The following is a 19,152-nucleotide window of genomic DNA, read 5'->3' on the forward strand; positions in this document are numbered from 1 at the left end:
AATAATTTTTGATGCTGAGAGCCTTTTTATATTCACGGCATCCTGAACTTCATCTCAAAAATCACTTTAGTAGATCCGCCTCTGTACTGTGGTGCACCAGTGTAGTTTGTTCATTAGCAATTATCATATATAGGTATACCTATATGTACATATACCAGAAACTAATCCATCGTCTTGTTTAATTATGAGGGGCGTATGTAAAATTATACCTACTACCATATAAAAACATCTAAAGAAATCAAGGGAAACATCAATATCAGTTTTATAAAATTTATTTTTTTATGTGAAATATTATTGTAAAGACGAGCCCAGATTTCTTTAGATCTTATTAATACGGGATGAACCATTTCGATATCGTAAAAATGAAAATGATACCAAATATTTAAAATTTTGTTTATCAATTAATCACCCTTTTATACGTCTTTTGTACAAAAATTCATATCGATTCTCTGTACGGTTTATGAGAAATTAACTATATCAAAGTCATGTTTTTATGACTAAAATTTTCAGAATTGATTTAGACTTAGTCAAACTTCACATTAACAAAAATCAAGCCTTTCTTCCAAAATTGCCTTGGTGCTCATACATCCTTAATATCTCTATTCCAATTGAATTTCTATCGTAAATATTTAATTACCGAAAAAATGTTTCGAACAAAAGAAAGTTGCTTTTTATCATAAACCATTTTCTAAATTAAAGTATTCTTTTATCTCCTATCGGGAACGAGTCCGAGGTGACTTTTACATGGCCCTAAAGGTCACGGTCAAATTTAAGATCTTTAAAATTGACTGAGTTAATTGTTGAAATACCATGCATAAATTTACGCCTAATTTACGCCCTTACGGGTAAACAGTGATGTTTACGAAAAAATTTTCAAACAAAAGTTGTTTAGTTTTTGATAAGGAACATTTTTTACTTTTAAACTTTTGTTCTATCTCTAACGGTTTACAAGATGAGTCCCACGGACCCATAGGTCAAGACCCAATTGACCTATTTTGCTCATTTACGAACTCGACCTCACTATTTACGTCTTGAGTACGCTGTTAAAATTTCAGCTTGATATCTTTTTCCGTTTTTTAGTTATCGTGCCCACGGACGGACAACCGGAAATGGACTAATTAGGTGATTTTATGAACACCTATACCAAAATTTTATTGGTAGCATCAGTATTTTTAAGCGTTACAAACTTTGTACTAAACTTAGTATCCTTGCATATTGCATATATGCATGGTATAAAAAGTGACAAAAAACAAAGTTTTAACACGGTACTATAGGGATATAATAAGAACTTTGAAAGTATTTTTAATTCTTATTTATTTCAAATTTATTTTTACTACTACTGGACTCTAAGAGTAGAACAATTTTTTTTAAATAGTAAGTAATTAACTTTTTATTAATCAAATTTTAAACGATTTAATTATACAGTTTACATTTGATATAAAATTTGATTATACAAAAATTAATAATTTTTCAGTTGTTTTTCAAAACTGCAAAATCGATTTAAGGTTCACAAAATTAAAGGTTAAACGGTCAAACACTGAGAAATCAAGATTTAATTTTAGATAATAAAACTCTTTATATATTTGCAATATTAATTTTTAATTCTATACAGAGTGGTCCTAAATGTCCGAGCATGATCAATGCAGTAGTTTAGAGAGGAACTTATTCAAAGGCAAAAAAAAAAAAACTTTAAAAAGGAAGGTTTCGGCATCTTGTTTAATACCATTCTAGCGCGCAGTCTCAGAAGTGCTTGGGTTCATCAACTTTATGAAAAATAGTTTCAACAAAAATTGTCGGAAATTTTTTTCCCTAAAGAATAAATATTTTGATTTTCAGTCACTTCTCCAAGTATCATTTTAAAGAACTTGTTGCGCTGAAAATTGCTCGATAGCCACTGTAGGGGGATGGAGTTGGAGGTTAAACGATGAAGAATGCTAGAAATTATTTATTTAATATAGAACTAAAAATAAATCTCTCTTTTCAATTTTAAATAAATATTTTAAAAATCTAACGACAATATCCGAAAGTCATAAAAGCAATTTTGTTTTACTTTTCATTAAAGAACTTACTGGAATTGGAACTGGAATTTAAAAGCAAATACAAATAAAAAAAAAAATAACTAAAAAATTAAAGTTGTAATAAGTACTTTAACTTGAACGAATGGATAGTAGTTTGGTATATCCATATCCTACAGGAGTTTGGTATAGTAGTAATAAAAATGTTTAAAACTACAACAAACAATTTTCTATATTACTTTAATATGTTTATGTCGAAAGAAGGCTAAAATTGAAATGTGACAACTTTGCAATTCCCAGCGAATGTACGAAAATTATCGAATATTTATTTCCAAATTGTTCTATTTTCATTAAACTTTAAGAAAAATAATTAAAACGAAAAAATCAATAAGATTTTCGTGAAAAACATGGAATTTCTTTTGAAAAAAATCTAAAATTAATTTCGTATAATTAGTAACGAAAGATCAAAATATTTTTGCGTGTATGTGAATTTGATCTTAGACATGACGGAAAATTAGTGATGTGCAAAATTATTATCGGTTTTGCAGTCTTGAACTTTTTTCCAAAGCCAATATAGTTATCACTTCGACAAGACCAAACGAAAAATGTTGAAAATGATGAAAAAATTCATCAATCTCGTAAACGACTCAAACGATTTTCATAAAAATGAATATGCTGGGGTTTTTTTGAGAAAGAAACTCGATCTAGATAGGTTACATTTTTAGAAAATTTCGTTTTATCCTTATTTTGAGGAAAAACTGAAACAAACTGCAAAATATGACTCTTCCTGGCATCTATTGATGTTTATCGTAGTTAACGAAATAAAGTACATTACCGGGACATTCAATTTGGTATTTGTGTGGAGATATTTTAAAAATGGTTCATGACGACATTTTTTGCCATTGCCCAAGGGCGGTGCATTATGTAAATTCCGCTTTGGACAAAGGAAAATTAACTCGAACTGGTCTAACAAAGAAACTAACATAGATATATTGACGAATTTCATTCAACACTATTATAAACGTATAACTATAGTTTTAAAATTTAATAAACAGGCTATCTGCAATAACTACACAACGGCAAGCCAAAGCATACATACAATAACAATATAATATTTCTTTTAACGGTTTAATACTTAAATTACAAATAAAAAAATTTTAATAAGTGCATATTACCTACTATACTATCTATACAGGGTGAATTTCTAGGTAAGTTTAGGCAAGGTTTAGTTGGGCATGGTAAACAGTAAATTTAAATGATCAGAAGTTTTGATACTCGCTCGAAGGACAGTGGCATAGACTTCATTACAGAGGGCACGGAGGGGGGAGGGGTGTCACGTCTTTATTTTCTCGAAAAATAAAATATAAAATATACAATAAAGAAATTTCTTTCGTTTCTGCTTTCTTAACACATTTCCCACAATAATTGTATTTGTTGATATCCCATTTTAATTTATATTCTAATAGTTTAAACTTTATAAATGATATTAATGATATAAGACTATGAAAGGGTTTTATATTAGGTCATATGAAAAAATTTACTGCAGTGCTGTATCATAGGGCTAGGTGGTGCAGTTCACCAAAGCTCCATAGGTCAGAGGCCTCCTAAGCTTTGAAAAGAAAGCGGCAACTAGTTTCCAAAACCTCAAGCCTGCTCACAAAATTTTATTTTCTGGTGTTAAATGTATATTAACAAAAACAGAAGTCTTAATTTAAGACTATCAACAATAATTTTGTTATGTGCATTGTTGTTTATTTATTCCTGTTTTCCTTCCTGAAACGCACGGGGAATGTACTCCTCATAAAGACAACGTATAGACTTATTAAGTTCAAGTCGCTGTATTACTTTCTTGTCAAAAGCTTGAGGACCAATCCGTCAATGTATGTTCAAGCTACGTGGAAAGAGGGGGTGGTGGTCGGTTTTTCCTCTATGCATGGAACCCTCGATATCCTAGCTACGCCACTAATTTTCTGTCGTTTATTTTAGTTTTGTCCTATGATACAATCACTATCTTGGGATTCTCTCTGTACGCCAGTCACTAACAATAAGTATTAATGCCATATTTAATATTTTTGAGTGTACGGTATAGTAAAGTGAAATGCAGTCACTCGTCGATAGTACTTTTATATAAAAATTAAATAACTCTAGAAAATAATACTATGAAATAACAGTGAAATAATCATTGTGAATATGTCTTCTCTTATTCACTGTGGTAAATTAATTTTCAGATAGTTTTATATTTCATATTTGAACCATCGCACAGCAAAAATGGGGTCATTCGAATTTTCATACATAGCTTATAAGTATTTGTATTGAATTCTGCCATTCTTTAAAAATTTTATTTCTTGGATTGTTAAGATGAATTCAGACCAGATCGTCGAACGATGAGCTGCCACATAAATATTCGCAAATGAGCAGCTCGAAAGCTAAGTTAATTGTCTGAGCAAAAATCACAACTAGATCTTCGTATACAAATCGTTCTGCTCTTTTTTGTCATCCTCGTCAAAACCCGTAAAATTTTCGTAAAATCTTCAGCTGCTCACACTTGTTCACTTTTCCCGAAAATTCGATTTCTATATGTAATTTTTTTTGTAATTTAATTAATCAAACATATTTTAATAAATATTTTTATTTTACCTGTAGATAACCTTTCTATTGATGAATTTACTTGAATCTCATCCCCTTTGACCCCCCCTCCATTCGGTGGAATTACATGTCAAAGTGGGTGACCCTTTAAATTCATATTTTTTAGTACTCGTAAAACTACCTGGGCAGCCCATTGACCGAAAACCTTCCACTTTTCTTCCATTTGTTCACTTTTTCTTTTGTTTTGAATTATCAGTCAATGAAGAGCACGAAGGGCTGTATCGTTTGCCGATACTGAAAGTACGGGATAGTATACATATTTTTCGGCCAATGGTCGCATAAAGGAATATATAAAGTAGCCATTCTTAAAGAGTCCTCAATACCAGTTCCAATTTTGTGCGAATCCCTAATTTTTTTTGAAAATAAAATACGGCTATGTCACTTGCTGATAATTTAATATTCTATAGATGAAAGAATTTTTAAAACCATTTACGTAGTGAACTCAAAAATAACGGTTTGTATATATTTTCATACTAAATTTCGTCTCCTATTTCTCCCTTTGGGGGATACATTTCGAAAAATCCTTTCTGAAATGACACCTACAGTATAAAAGTAATATTCTATTGAAATTTCAAACACCTATCATAAGCGGTTTAAGCTGGACTTCGATCTATCTGTCGGGACATTGCGTTTTCCCCCCTCTGAGAGGTTTCTGATTTTAAATGATATACAAAAAGAAACATTTAAAAAAATCATCAAAATCGGAGCTGTTCTTGAGAATTCCAAAGTAAAAACATTCATTGATGCGACTAAATAAAAATCATGGTAGAATATACAAGTATATAGCCGGTATTATATTATTATAATACAATTTAACATTTCATAATTGTTAATTGATTTACGTTTGATAAATTATAGTGGGCTATCGATGAAACCAGTGAATTTAAAACATATAAGACCACCGACATTGCATCGATACAAACAATATTGGTGTAATGCAGTACCTATATGTTTGTAGGTATTATGTACACAAAATACAAAACCAAGCTATCTATATCTCTTATATGGGTTATGGGTAGTAAATGTTCTACCCACAAACTTCCAAATATAATAAGTTTTACAACCTACCAAAATATTTAATTAATTATTGTGATCATTATAAGAAGAAATCTTATATGGATGCTTGAGTTTAATAGATAATGCAATGCATTATAAAAGTGATTTTTTTAGAGATTTGATTTTGTATTACAAAAGATTCGAAGGGTTCCGGTCCCTGTCTAATCCGACACTCTTTGTAATCCCACATAACTATAACAGTAATTACAATGCATATTTATTATAGATACATTAATTCTTTGTAGCTAAAGTTAGAAAATGGCTAAAACCTTATCACTTTGATATGTAATTTGTCGAATTTGTGGTAGTACTTTATAGTCCGACAAATTCGATAATTCGACACCACTTTGCAAGACGTTTGTTGGATTAGCGCGGATTATTTTTTAGTTTACTTTATTTATTCAGCGGAGGATAGGTACTTAAAAAGAGTACGCTTAAGGAAAATGCAAAAAATTTGGAAACAAATCTCCCAAATGGAAACCAAAATCTAAAAATATTTTGTTATTTCAAAAATGCGAAAATGGATTTCCTTTAATAATTAGGCAGGTAGTTTCTTCAAACACTCAATCAAACAAAAGATAATGTCAGCAATGAAATCGTAAGTAATCAATAAGCAACGAAACAATCAAAATTTTTCGGGAACTGCGCTTGGTCTTTGAGAACCATTACTTAAAAAGTTTTTATAACTAGAAACTTATAGCTTTTTGGTCAAAAATATAATTTAATAAACAATTTAAAAAAAAAAAACAAACAAACAAAAACAAAAAAAAAAACCATATCCCATTGAGAACGTATAAACGTATACGACCTCACGTAGGTGTTATTAGATCTAAAATACTCAACAAATGTATGCAATTGTTACAACAAAATTGTAAGATTAATGCCTATAGTTAGTATAACATTTTTAGTTATTTTTTAATTGTTTTACTCTTTGAAAATTTACTACTTTACTCAACAAATGTATGCAATTGTTACAACAAAATTGTAAGATTAATACCTATAGTTAGTATAACATTTTTAGTTATTTTTTAATTGTTTTACTCAACAAATGTATGCAATTGTTACAACAAAGTTGTAAGATTAATACCTATAGTTCAAATCTAAGTCAGAAGATGTGTTAAATAAACAAATGTCTGTCAAATTAGATGATTCTATGAACACCTATAACAAAAATTTTTTTCCTAGCATCAATATTTTCAAGCGTTACAAACTTAGGACTAAACTTAATATACTATGTATATTTCATATATACATGGTATAAAAATCGAGGGAAAATGAGGGAAAGATATATTTTCATGTAATTATGAATAAAAACAAAATGAATATGTATTTCTATTATGAATATATTGAAATTATTTTTGTATTGTTTGTAGCAAATAACTTAAAATTATAATTAATAATTAAATAAATATCATACAATTACATTTAACTAGTTTTCATTTTTTTCTCTGGAGGCGGTTTCATTCCTTTCTCTTGTTTAATCTCAATTTTCGTTTCTTTAGTATCCGTTGTACTCGTTGTATCTGGTTCAGTTTTAATAGATGGTGCTGGTGTAGCAACTTTCTGTTGTGGGAAAGGAATTGGAAATTTTCGTAATAATTCACCAAGAAGCATATCAACCCTTTGTCGTTGAAATACAGAACTTGGTTCTTCTCGAGGTTTTTCTATTTCTTTTGGTTTTGGAGTTTTTTCAGCACCCAATCTTTGTGTTTTAAAGTCCCATGAATAACCTTTTGTTGGATGATAACGTGAAAAACTTGAAGCTTCTTCAAATGAAGATTGTAAATGATGTACGGCCGAAAGCTAATAAGAACATTCAATTATTTTATTAATACTTGAAATATGTATGGCTTGTGTAGGGGATGATATAAATATTATCCAAGATAATAAATGAGAGCTCTAAAATTATTCGAGATAAATTTTGAATTTGAAATATGTCCTTTATCCAGTGAAACAAACATATGACTGAGTTAATTGTTGAAATACCATGTATAGACAGTGTTGAAAGAAAGATATCGACATTTTAAATAGTTTAAGTTATAAAGTTTGCATCTAATTAGCGTCCTCGTGGGTAAACAGTGACCTTCACAAAAAAATGTTTCAAACGAAAGTTGTTTATTTTTGTATAAGGAACATTTTTTACATTTAAACATTTGTTCTATCTCTAACGGTTTACAAGATGGGTCCTACGGACACAAGTCCCAATTGACCTATGTTGCTCATTTACGAACTCGACCTCACTTTTTACGTCCTGAGTACGCTATAAAAATTTCATCTCGATATCTCTTTTCGTTTTTGAGTAATCTTGATGACAGACGGGCAGACGACAGACAGACGGAAATGGACTAATTAGGTGATTCTATGAACACCTACATCAAAATTTTGTTCGTAGCATCAATATTTTTAAGCGTTACAAACTTGGGACTTAACTTAATATACTATGTATATTTCATATATACATGGTATAAAAATACTTACAAGTCTTGAATTAATCACACTAGCTAAATCAGGTGCTTGATGAATAACACCTGCAATTATATAGTAATCCGCTTGTGGAGTAGCTTGAGTTGGACTATGCCGATATTGTTTACGAATTACATATAAAATTGGTTCTTGAACATGAAGTAAAATATACTCCAAACCAGTCATATTACTAAAATAAATAATGTAAAAATGAACTTGGATTAGCTAATAATGATGGATCCATGTTAACTTACTTCAATTGTTCCGGATTAAGCCTTTGCATTTTAATAATTTCATTATTACATGTTCGATCGAAAAATGTACTCGCCGAAAAATAATCCATTACGTTTGATGTATTTAAAATTGGAATCCATGCTGAATCGTACCATGATACAAGTAAAGGATTTTCTTGAACGGAGGGTGTCATTCCAACCCGATTGGGCATCATCATTTTACGATTATTCTAAAAGTTAAATGTGTATTTTGAGGTTATTTTTATTTCATATCTCGATCTAAATTTAGAAAGTGGTTTTAGTTATACACTTTAAAAACTAAAAATATTGAAAATTTTCTTTATTTATGTATAAAGGTAATAATTATTAATATTTTTTATATTTTACCTTTCGAAAATTTATAGAAAAAGGCAGTTCTTTTAAACGTAAACAAAACTGTAGTACAACTAATTGCCTGTTGTTGATGTCAAATTGTCAAGCAAATTGGAAATTTTTAAAATGTCCAAATTTAAGATAATTTTTTATATTAAAATGTTTGAAAACTTATTTTATACATTTTTATCAATGAAAAATTGATATTAAATATCTTTTGCAGATGATTCAATCAATTTTCTTTTTGAAATTAGGTTAAGGTATTTGCCGTATTTTTTAAATTTGTTCAATTTTATTAATGAATTTAATTGTACAAGAAGTACAACAATCGAAATATTCGAGTAAATAAGTATGCGATCGAACAATAATTATAAAAATTGCAAAAATTATATCTGTAAATAAACATAAAATGGTCCATTCATATCCCCGGATAGTTCTAGAATCGGTCTGAAAAATGTGTAGGCATTTTAGAGAATACTAAAGATATCAAGAACATTTTTTCTTTTTCGATACCCTGGAATTCGTTAATTTAGACGAGAAAGTCTTAGGTGTTAGGTGTCTCAGCCTTAACCATGAAATTTTGGTTTTTTCGGTTTGTTTTATCTTAGTACGATTCTTATCAGAATCTGAGAAATAATAATGCGAAAAGACTATTCGGACACCATCGTGTGTCTAGCGCGAGTCTCACGTTAAGATAATTTAGAGTAGATATTTAGCGACTTTTCCTAAAAAAATCTCCTAGAACGTCAAGTAAAAACCCAAATTAAAACATTTTTAACGCAGATTGTGAATCCTGTTGTTTTCTCCCTGCAATTGTGTTCATTCACTGATCCAGGGATTGCTCATGGGTCGAGTTAGCATGGCTACGGGTTTTTTTGGCTTTTTGATTATCCTTGTGATTGCGTTCATCCATTGATTCCCAGAAAATTTGAGAAAAGCACAAAAAACTTAGATAATAATCATGCAACTATTTGATCCATGGAGACTAGTTAATCCTCAAAAAAATTGGAAGCTATTTTGATTTAGTAAATTTTTGGTATGCATTATTAAAATTCACAATCTCACTGTTAATTTACACCCGATCAAGATTGTAAATTGGCAAAATTGATGTAAAATATGTTGTTCCCCCACCGAAATCTTTTAAACGTAAGAGATATAAGAAAAGTTCAAAGAAGTTTCTTAAATAAAAAAAACTTACTTTCATAAACTCAATAGATTTGGGTATACAAAGAGTATTTAAACAATTTAAAAATTCCTTTTTGTAAATTTAGATGGCGTGCGAAGATCTTATTGTATGTCCACTGCATCGAGTTCCAGAACGTATAAAAGAATGTTGTCAGTTAATAAATTCTGAATGGAAACGAAGTGAAACAGCACGTATTCGCAGTCTTGAATGTTCATCTGATAATTTACCAACAAGTTTAATATTATTGAAAAATGGTATTGTCGTTGGTCACTGTAAATTATCACGGATACCCACAATAAACGATGCATGTTTTGTTGAATCTGTCGTTATCGCTAAATTATGTCGTGGATTTGGTTTAGGTAAATATTTAATGAAGAAAACAGAAGAATATTGTAGAACATTTTTAAAATTAAATACTATTTATTTATCAACTAGAGGACAAGAGAACTTTTACGCAAAATTAGGCTATGAGAATTGTGAACCTGTATCTATATATGGATCTTGTACTAAAACAAATAGCACATCGACTCATAACAATAGTAGTAGTCCGAGTATAAAGTTAAATTTTACTAATTGTCCACCACCACCTCCAATGCCTTTAAATAATTCTCCAAATATTTTACCAAATGATAAAACTTTTATGAAAAAGCATTTAAATGAGAATTAATTACCAAAGGTGAATCACACCAGCTTTAATTATTATGAAATAAGAAATCACGGTATAAAAGAATTTATTACAAATTTCATCGACATCATGAATACGTTAGACTTGAAAGCGTTTGTAACGCTTTAATCATATCAATCGTACACTGTGGGGTGGACTGTGACCTATATTGACCTAAATAACCTGCACAAATGCCACTGTCCAAAAAGTTACAGAGCATATTTGCCGGTCTTATTTAACGAACCGTCTCCTAATTAAAAATAGCTAAACAAATATTATTAGACAAAATTGATCGAAATCAATGTAATTTTTGCCCTTATAACAAGATATCTGTAAGGGGGAATTTGCAAGAGAGAAAGTAATCCATGTAATCCATTCGTCCAATTTTAATTTTATTAAATTCCGATATCAGAAATATGTCGGTAACAGAATTCTGATCGAATTTAGAGCGTGCAAGTTCCCCGTTAATATTAACAATTTAACAAGTTTATACCGCGTGCGTTTATGCAGTAAAAGCATTTTAAAAATTTATAAATAAAATAGCAATCCGTTAATATACTGAGAAATCGATCAGGACATGATATTTGATCCAAAAATAATTTTCTTAATAAAAAAAAATGGATCGAGTGAATATTTCTCAACACATTCGGCGATCACCTCTTTGCTTTATTGCAAATACTTTTATTGACTAAACGCATTCATTAACAAGATGTGTGTTCAAAAATAAATAGTACAAAATATAATTTATAAACAAATAAATTTTAACAGAACAAAATATAACAAATAAAAAAATGCGTATTTTAGTTTTGATTAATTATTTAATCCTTTTATAGCCATTTTACAAACTATACAATGCAGTAAAAAATAATGCTCAAAGAGCAACAACCATAAAACAATTACAAAGATACTAACATTTTAGTATTTAGAAAGGAAATTATCCAACAACTTTTGCTATTCCACAAGATTTACCGTAATGCTCTGGTTTTGATAAACTTGAAACTAAGAATTCTCCAAGATCGTATTTGGAAATCACACGCCCAGGTGAAGCATCGTGTTTAATTGTGTAATTACTTTTTGGTTCATCTAAAATAAGTTTTAAATTAATAATAATTGAAATAGATGAGAAAAGTTCTTCGAAAATTTCTACCATTTGTGGATTCTTCCAAGGTAAAACATTTCCTGGTTTTAAAACCGAACAATGATAAAAAGCTCGGAATTTTAAAGTACATCTCCAATTTTTATGAGACCGGACGAAAAATTGTTACGAAAAAAGTCAGTTTGGACAGAGTGTGGCCTGCCTTTAAATGTACGACCATGAGGACGCTTACAAGTTCGTAGTAACGATTATTATATCGTTTTGATCAAATATTTGATTCAAAACCAGTTGGATTTTATATTTTGGATATTTCTAAATAATTTTTGTTGTATGGATTTTTTCACCTAACCTCACCGTTTTTGAGATGTCGACATTTTAAACTTTTTTAATTTAAAATTTAGTTATCAGCAAGTTTGACAATTATCGAGTACACCCTCATACGAAAAGTTTGCACTCAGGCCTGTAAATTTCGGAGGTGTACTTTTAAATTCTGACCTCAAATCTTATTTCCTTAACTAATTGGAAATAAATGTTAAAGCTTAATATTTAAGTTCTTGAAATAAATCGTGATTGTCTCACAGACCTGCGATGTGGGGGATTTTCCAAGGTAGAAGAGTTAATCCAGCAAACCATTAGGCAAGGTTTAATAAGTAAATATTATTTTTAAATTAAGGCGTAAAAGTGCTGTTTAATTTAGGTTTGGTTTTAATCTGAATTTGGATCTTTATAACTTAAGTTTGTTTGGATTATTAAGCAAAGCCAGTCTATCGAATTTAATGGAGGTCGTATCAACTAGCCACTTCAGAATGTTAAGGAAAATTGTTCAATTTAACTGTTATGCCCTCAAATTCTTTGCAGGAATTTTCAATGTGACTATATGACCTGATTCGCTACTCTGGAAATAACAATTTTAACTTAAATTACCCGCAATATGTGGTGGAAACACAGCTATATAATTTAATCCAGAATTTTTCACTACATCCAACATTCGCTTATGATCAGCATTTATTTCATTGAACATTTTTGGAACTTTCTCTGGATCCATAAACAAAAAGGACGATAGACAAACTGACACAGTTGTTACATTTGCTGCTTTCATTGCTTTTACAATATTTTTCATTCCTTCACTCATATCTGTGGTCGCCTCTAATTTATTTCGTGTCCCTAATGCAACAACAACACCATCGACTCCTTGATTTACCGCATTTAAAACTGTATCATATTGTAAGGCATCACCTACAACGGTTTGAACTTTTGACCCCCATGAATCAGGAATTTTAGATGTATTTCGAACAAAAGCAAGAACAGTTAAACCTAAAATTTGATTTATATGAAAATGAAATCCATCTTATATATAAATGTTTATTAAAATATACCTTGTAGTAAAGCTGCATCAACTGCTGCCATGCCAGTTTGACCCGTTGAGCCAAATACTAATATTTTGTTCATTTTAATTGTATATTATTCAATTAAATCCGGTCAATATTTAAGACAGTTCAAGATGACTTTATACTTTTTAATCAATTATCATAATTATTTACTCTTTTTAAATAGTTTGTAACCGACTTCAAACAAAAACGGAGGAGGTTATCAATTCGACTGTATTTTTTTTTTTTTTTTTTTATGTTTTTTACCTCAGAACTTTCGACTGGGTGAACAGATTTTGATGATTAATCTTTATCTATTTGAAAGCTGTTGCTTCCCGTGTGGTAACATTTCATTTTGGTCCAGTTTTGACAACGGCATCCATGAGAAAACCATAAAAGTTTTTGCATTAAGTATGCAATTTAATTATGAATAGAAATAACTTCTCTTCTATTTTCTCTAAAATTGATAATCGAGTAACGACAAAATAATGTTAATTTAAATAATTATGTTTTTATTATCGTTATTTTTTACTTTTTAGTGCGATATTAAGTTGTTTTGGAAAAGTTTTTCTTTTGAAGTAGGTTTTCTTTTTTTTAAAAGTTATTTTCATTAAGTCTTTCTGATAAAATAATGTGTACCAAACTTAGAATAAATATTAAACATAAAAATACCGGTTTCAAAATAGCGCGCCAAAAAGCAAAACATTATTTTGTCGTTATTCGATTATCAATTTTAGAGAAAATAGAAGAGAAGTTATTTCTATTCAAAAAAATGTTTCAAAGAAAAGCTGTTGGAATTTGAAGAAGAACTATCCAATTAAAATTTTCCTTTTATCTCTTATTTGCTTTATTCATAACCAAATAAAACAGATACAAAGATTTAATTTTAAGTATTTAGAAAGAACTTGTGTATCTGTATTCTTTGATTTAAGGTTCTGCTAGAACTTCTTGAGCCTGTTGTCATATATTAATAAAGCTGATTGGAGAGCTGCAAGAATTAATTTTAGTTCCCGTGTTAAATTCATCACTTTTTGTTCTGAATAAAACATAAAAAGAAGGGTCCGCTAAAATTTTTTTTCATCATAACTCCGTCAATTTTTATGCAAATGACTTCAAACTTTTTTCATTTTTAAGGTTTTTTATAGTACTTTAAAAAGTGTACGGTAAACTTTTTTCAAAAAACGTCAAATTTTCCTATTATTTGAAGTTAAATACTCCGAATTTCAATCACCAATAACTCGGAGAGTATTGACTTTTCGAAGTATGTTTCAATGTCACTTTTTGCTTAGAATTCATTCCTATATCGATTCCCGTTGTCATTTATAACATAAATTTTCCCACCTCCGAAAAAGGGTAGCTCTCACCTCCTGGACAAGATCGCTCAAATTTTTGTTTTTAAATTCTTTAATTAAGCTTTAAACAATGGAGTCGCACAGTTTTTATAAAGACTCATTGACTGTTCTTGGATTCCAAGTTATAAATCGTACGACTCTCCACTATTAGTAAATTAATTAATAAACGATGAGTAAATTTCTTTAAATTAAAATAGAGAAAAAAAAATTTCCAATAAATCCAATACAAAGTGATTTCTTTTTCTATAAAGACCATTTTTGTTCAAATTGAATGAATAAACTCACAAAAGGCTAATAATTTTGCTATCAATTACTGTCTATAAATTATTCGGTTTACAAAAAAATTTTTGCGTATTTATAAAGAACAACGGTTTTCACTTAATGCACATTATATCTTTTTTTAAGTTATAAAACGCGGTTTAAAAAATTAAAAAAAAAATTGAATGCAAGTAGGCGATGATTATGATGTTTTGTTAAAACAAAAAAGGCGATCATTTGTCAACAGATCAAGTTCGAGATCAAAATTGTATATCAAAGCTGACGCGATGTAATTTTGGTATGAAAAAATACAAGACTAATTTGATAAAAATTTACAAAATAAAAAGAAACTTTTCGTAATAATTATAAGAATGGATGAAAATAATATATTTATGAAATTACACAACTTGGAGGATTCTGGATCCTTACAAGATATACAATTAGATAACACACAAAGTCAAATTATTTCGCAAACATTGTCTCAAGATATAAAATTACACGAATCACCAGTACAATGGGGATATGTAATAGATACAGATTCAAAATTGGATATAAAATTACAAAATTACGAATCAAAACCAGCAACTATAACTGTTATCAAAATTGGCGGTATAGAAGATTTAAATCCATTAAATTTTACAAACCACATGCCAACGACCATGAATCCCATGCATCATCAGGTTGTTATTCAAGACAAAATGTTAGTTGATCAAATTCACCAACAAGCTGCAATGGGTGTAACAAAAATGAAAGAGAAACCAAAAAAGAAATACACTCCACAAACATTGACCAGCACTCCAGCAGTTGTTTGCCAAAATTGTGATGGCTCATTTTCTACAAAATATCAATTTCAACGACATCAGTGTGAATTTAATGCATCCAAAGTAATTTTAAAGAGCGAAATTCCAAAAAGACAAATTGAAAAACCGAAGACAAAACATGAATGTGATGTTTGTCATAAATCTTTTATGACTGACCACAATTTGGATCGACATCGATTATCGCACGGTGATAAAAAACCATTTACGTGTCAAAATTGTGGAAAAGGTTTTGTCTTAGAATCCCGATTAAATACGCACATTGAAACGCATTGCAAATTATCAACCGCTGAACCAAAACGATTTTACAAGACAGATCTCTCAGTATGGCAGTGTTGGAATTGTCAATTGGTAACCATTTTAAAATAAATTTTTATTTCTAATAACATAATTTATAATTTTTTTTAAACTAAACTTAGTATTGGAGATTTTACGGACTTTTTTAAATACATTTATAAAAACAACTAAAACTAAATATGACAGCCAAAAAAGTATAGCCAACTTTTTTAAATGGCAACTGCAAGCGATGCGCATTTATCACTCTTTTTATTACCCATAATCATAGATAAAATATCCGTAATATATCCATGTCACATTTTGTTACGCTAAGCAATATTGCTCCCTCCGCCCTTCTGTTTGCGTGACGTGTTTTATTTTTATGAATAACCCCCTTAACAAATGTTTGGTTCCTATACTTCAATTTTAATAAATGTAATTTTCTAAAATAATTTTGACCCATTAAAAACGAAATTTGACCCCTTTGACGTCAGAATCGTATACAATATGTACCTTGTTCCTCCGAAAATTTTTATCTACTCAACAAAAGTGTTTTCGATTTAGATCACAGCAACAGAACCAAACCATCTTATTCATATATGCGATTTGACAAATCCCACATTTATATCACCAAAAGTAATCATACCATTACAACAGAACCCAACATTGAATGATGAACATAATAAAATTGTTAATACCAATAATACGTTCATATTTACGGCAAAGCAAGATGAAAACGGTATCGCAACAACTTTATATGAAAATACACGAATGGATGTATATCATGGTAAGTTTTTTATGGCTTTTATTAAGACAATAAACGGCTTCGAAACACAGAGATAATATCATAAAGCTCCAAAGTCACCGCCCAAACGGTTGACCGCAGTAGACGGGTATACGTGCTTATAACTCTCTCTAAGTGCTATAACTATAATAGTTTAAACAAAAATGTGTTGTCGTCAGCGCAATTGATTGTAGTTGCAATTATTATTGGCTGCGAGATAGAGAGGGAAGAACATTTATCAGTTCTGTCTCATTTTTCTGGGGATAAGAGTTCACTTATTGTGTTTCCTATGTGTATACAGCTCAATGGTATTATTATCTCTATGGTAGTTATGTTCTGTTTTATAACCTAAACTGGGAATTTTTTTTTTTAATCACGATTTTCGATAAATTTTGAAACGAGAAATTTTTATTCTATCACAATCTCATTTTTGTATTTAATATTTAGGATATGAACATCAAAATCCTAGAAAATAGTACTGTGAGAGGACAAACCCCGATAATTATTCTTGAACAAAATTAGAAAACTATAACTTTACGATGAGAAAAAGCTTGTTTCAGAATTTAATGAACCAAATTCGCAATTTCCCCGACCTAACCCGTAAAATTCGATTTACGGAGTTTAATAGCAAAAGTGTTGGAAATCTGTACCCAAGTTGAGCTAGTTTCAATGAAGTGTATTTTGGGGAGTGCCAACTTCCTAGTTCACCCCCCCCCTTTTTTTTATCAAAATATTTTGAAATTTAGTAGTTTTTAAAACTTGCCTTTATAGCCCCACCAAATTAAATTAGAAGATTAAAAAAAATTTGTCTTTAAAATTGAGTAAATATTAAGGAAGTCCTTTGGGAAGCTCTTCCCGGCTTTTATGTATCTAGATATGTGTTAAAAAACATGAAAAGACAAAAATTATATTTCTCTGAAATGCGTAGGGAGAAATATGACCTTGTTATAGAACTCTACTCACGAGTTTTTTTTTATTATCCTAGATAATAATTTAACTACTACATCAGACACAACAACCTCAATGTTATCAACTCAAAATAATTTCGATGAAAATTTTGAAAAAGCAATCAATGACGGTATCGCGGTGGATACGGTATCAACAACATCATCTTATGAATCAACCGATCCACAACTTGATTCAACACAAGAGAGCAATAATATAACATCAACAACAATGCTATTACAAGAAAAACAAGAACAATCACATACATTTAAAATCATAAGTGTTGAACAATTATTTCAATGTGAATATTGTAATCGTACCTATGCGAACAAGGATGTATTAAAAGAACATCAAAACTCACATGGCACGGATAAAAACTATCAATGTATGTTTTGTGATGATTCATTTGATTCATATACAAATGCATTAATTCATTGGCAGCATAAGTGTGATGAGAAAACCAATCTATTTTGTTTACCAAAAATTATTATCTGTAAATTCTGTGATAAAGGATTTAAATCGCATGAATTATTATATGCACATAAATATAAATTAAAACATTTTGTACCAAAGGTATTTAAAGACGATAGCAGTATGCAAATTGAATCGGTAACATTATCATCACAACATGTTGATTATCAGCAACAAAATGGTAAGTACTAAGTAAAAAATATTGATTTAAGTATGCGTAAAAATGTATACCGAATCTCGCGGGATCATGCAAAAAGATATATTTTGAGTGGTAGAAAAATGAAGACAATTTTCTTCGATTTTCATTCCTTTTGCCAGTTGACGGATACCCGGTTTTGTAAAATTTCAGACCTCTTCATTTTTATACCATGTATGTGAAATATATCTAAGTATACTAAGTTAAGTTCCAAGTTTGTAACGCTTAAAAATATTGTTGCTACGAACAAAATTTTGGTATATGGATGTCAAATTTTTTCTTAAAAAACTGTTGCTTTGACTTTTGTGATTTTTTTCGCTTAACTTAGCCATTGATTAGCCGTAAACAAAAATCCTAGGTATCTTTCTTGGCTTGTTTTGTTCTATAACAACGTATTTTTTGTTTTCTGATACCAATTTTGTCATCCATTTCATAGATTAATTGTGGATTATTATTGTATTTAGGTGATGAATTTACAACATTATTTGATAATTCGCAACATGATGACTGCAGTAACTCACATGATGATGTTAAACCAAATTTTAACATAACATACACCGTTGATAATGGAACTCATCATCATCATTTGTACACAGAAATGCATGATCGTAACAATGATTTAGTGAATTTTGATATGAATAACAATGTAGGAGGCTATGTTGATACAATTACAATTACAGAATTTACAAAAAAAGATAGCGAACAGCATTTACAATTAACTGTAGATGATACAAATAATATACTACAATTAAATGATGTTGTTGATAATTATAATACAATTACAAAACAATTACAACAAGATAATGATGATCATATTGATAATATTCATGAAAATATATCACCATTACATGATAATTGTGCAAATGATTTAACACAAATTGATGAATTTTTGAATGATATTGCAAATAAAGTATTAAATAAAAGTGATATTAAAAAAATTGATAATGATAATGA

General features: G+C 29.6%; 4 protein-coding genes across 7 annotated transcripts in view; 2 read left to right on the forward strand and 2 right to left on the reverse strand.

The window, feature by feature from the left end:
* The window catches only part of LOC123292442 (N-alpha-acetyltransferase 80), a 66,971-nt gene extending 55,546 nt beyond the window's left edge, over positions 1–11,425 (forward strand). Inside the window, exons 1-2 of one of the 4 annotated variants that reach the window (XM_044873101.1) lie at positions 8,679–8,769; positions 10,057–11,423. In XM_044873101.1, the coding sequence (XP_044729036.1) occupies positions 10,057–10,638 (582 nt within the window). In that variant the 5' untranslated portion in view covers positions 8,679–8,769 and the 3' untranslated portion in view covers positions 10,639–11,423. Of the gene's footprint in view, positions 1–8,678; positions 8,770–8,985; positions 9,046–9,877; positions 9,932–10,056 lie in introns of those variants that run through there. The other 3 variants (XM_044873102.1, XM_044873100.1, XM_044873103.1) reach the window with 3 other exon arrangements.
* On the reverse strand, positions 7,141–8,908 carry LOC123292440 (mediator of RNA polymerase II transcription subunit 6). Its single transcript, XM_044873098.1, has 4 exons — positions 8,801–8,908; positions 8,435–8,643; positions 8,196–8,370; positions 7,141–7,520 (listed from the first exon to the last, which is right to left on the reverse strand). The coding sequence occupies exons 2-4, from the start codon at positions 8,629–8,631 to the stop codon at positions 7,143–7,145; spliced, it is 750 nt and encodes a 249-aa protein (XP_044729033.1). The 5' UTR covers positions 8,632–8,643; positions 8,801–8,908; the 3' UTR covers positions 7,141–7,142.
* Positions 11,426–11,433: 8 nt separating the features above from the next.
* On the reverse strand, positions 11,434–13,266 carry LOC123292441 (flavin reductase (NADPH)). Its single transcript, XM_044873099.1, has 3 exons — positions 13,108–13,266; positions 12,656–13,045; positions 11,434–11,718 (listed from the first exon to the last, which is right to left on the reverse strand). Exons 1-3 carry the CDS (start codon positions 13,178–13,180, stop codon positions 11,570–11,572), a joined length of 612 nt encoding a protein of 203 aa, XP_044729034.1. The 5' UTR covers positions 13,181–13,266; the 3' UTR covers positions 11,434–11,569.
* A 1,834-nt stretch (positions 13,267–15,100) lies between these two features.
* Positions 15,101–19,070, forward strand: LOC123292522 (gastrula zinc finger protein xFG20-1-like). Its single transcript, XM_044873236.1, has 5 exons — positions 15,101–15,877; positions 16,367–16,589; positions 17,572–18,183; positions 18,663–18,955; positions 18,999–19,070. The coding sequence occupies exons 1-5, from the start codon at positions 15,101–15,103 to the stop codon at positions 19,068–19,070; spliced, it is 1,977 nt and encodes a 658-aa protein (XP_044729171.1).
* The last annotated feature ends 82 nt before the right edge of the window (positions 19,071–19,152 follow it).

This window comes from Chrysoperla carnea, chromosome 2 (assembly GCF_905475395.1).
Source record: "Chrysoperla carnea chromosome 2, inChrCarn1.1, whole genome shotgun sequence".
NCBI lineage: Eukaryota > Metazoa > Arthropoda > Insecta > Neuroptera > Chrysopidae > Chrysoperla > Chrysoperla carnea.

Excerpts from the sequence above, each read along its gene's own strand:
- LOC123292440 (XM_044873098.1), bottom strand. The coding sequence starts at position 8,631 with ATGATGATGCCCAATCGGGTTGGAATGACACCCTCCGTTCAAGAAAAT. Across the intron at positions 8,371-8,434 it reads CTTAATCCGGAACAATTGAA|TAATATGACTGGTTTGGAGT; the intron begins GTAAGTTAACAT and ends TATTTATTTTAG. Across the intron at positions 7,521-8,195 it reads GTGTGATTAATTCAAGACTT|CTTTCGGCCGTACATCATTT; the intron begins GTAAGTATTTTT and ends TGTTCTTATTAG.
- LOC123292441 (XM_044873099.1), bottom strand. The coding sequence starts at position 13,180 with ATGAACAAAATATTAGTATTTGGCTCAACGGGTCAAACTGGCATGGCA. Across the intron at positions 13,046-13,107 it reads TGATGCAGCTTTACTACAAG|GTTTAACTGTTCTTGCTTTT; the intron begins GTATATTTTAAT and ends ATCAAATTTTAG. Across the intron at positions 11,719-12,655 it reads GTTTCCACCACATATTGCGG|ATGAACCAAAAAGTAATTAC; the intron begins GTAATTTAAGTT and ends AACTTATTTTAG.
- LOC123292522 (XM_044873236.1), top strand. The coding sequence starts at position 15,101 with ATGAAATTACACAACTTGGAGGATTCTGGATCCTTACAAGATATACAA. Across the intron at positions 15,878-16,366 it reads AGTGTTGGAATTGTCAATTG|ATCACAGCAACAGAACCAAA; the intron begins GTAACCATTTTA and ends TTTTCGATTTAG. Across the intron at positions 16,590-17,571 it reads ACGAATGGATGTATATCATG|ATAATAATTTAACTACTACA; the intron begins GTAAGTTTTTTA and ends TTATTATCCTAG.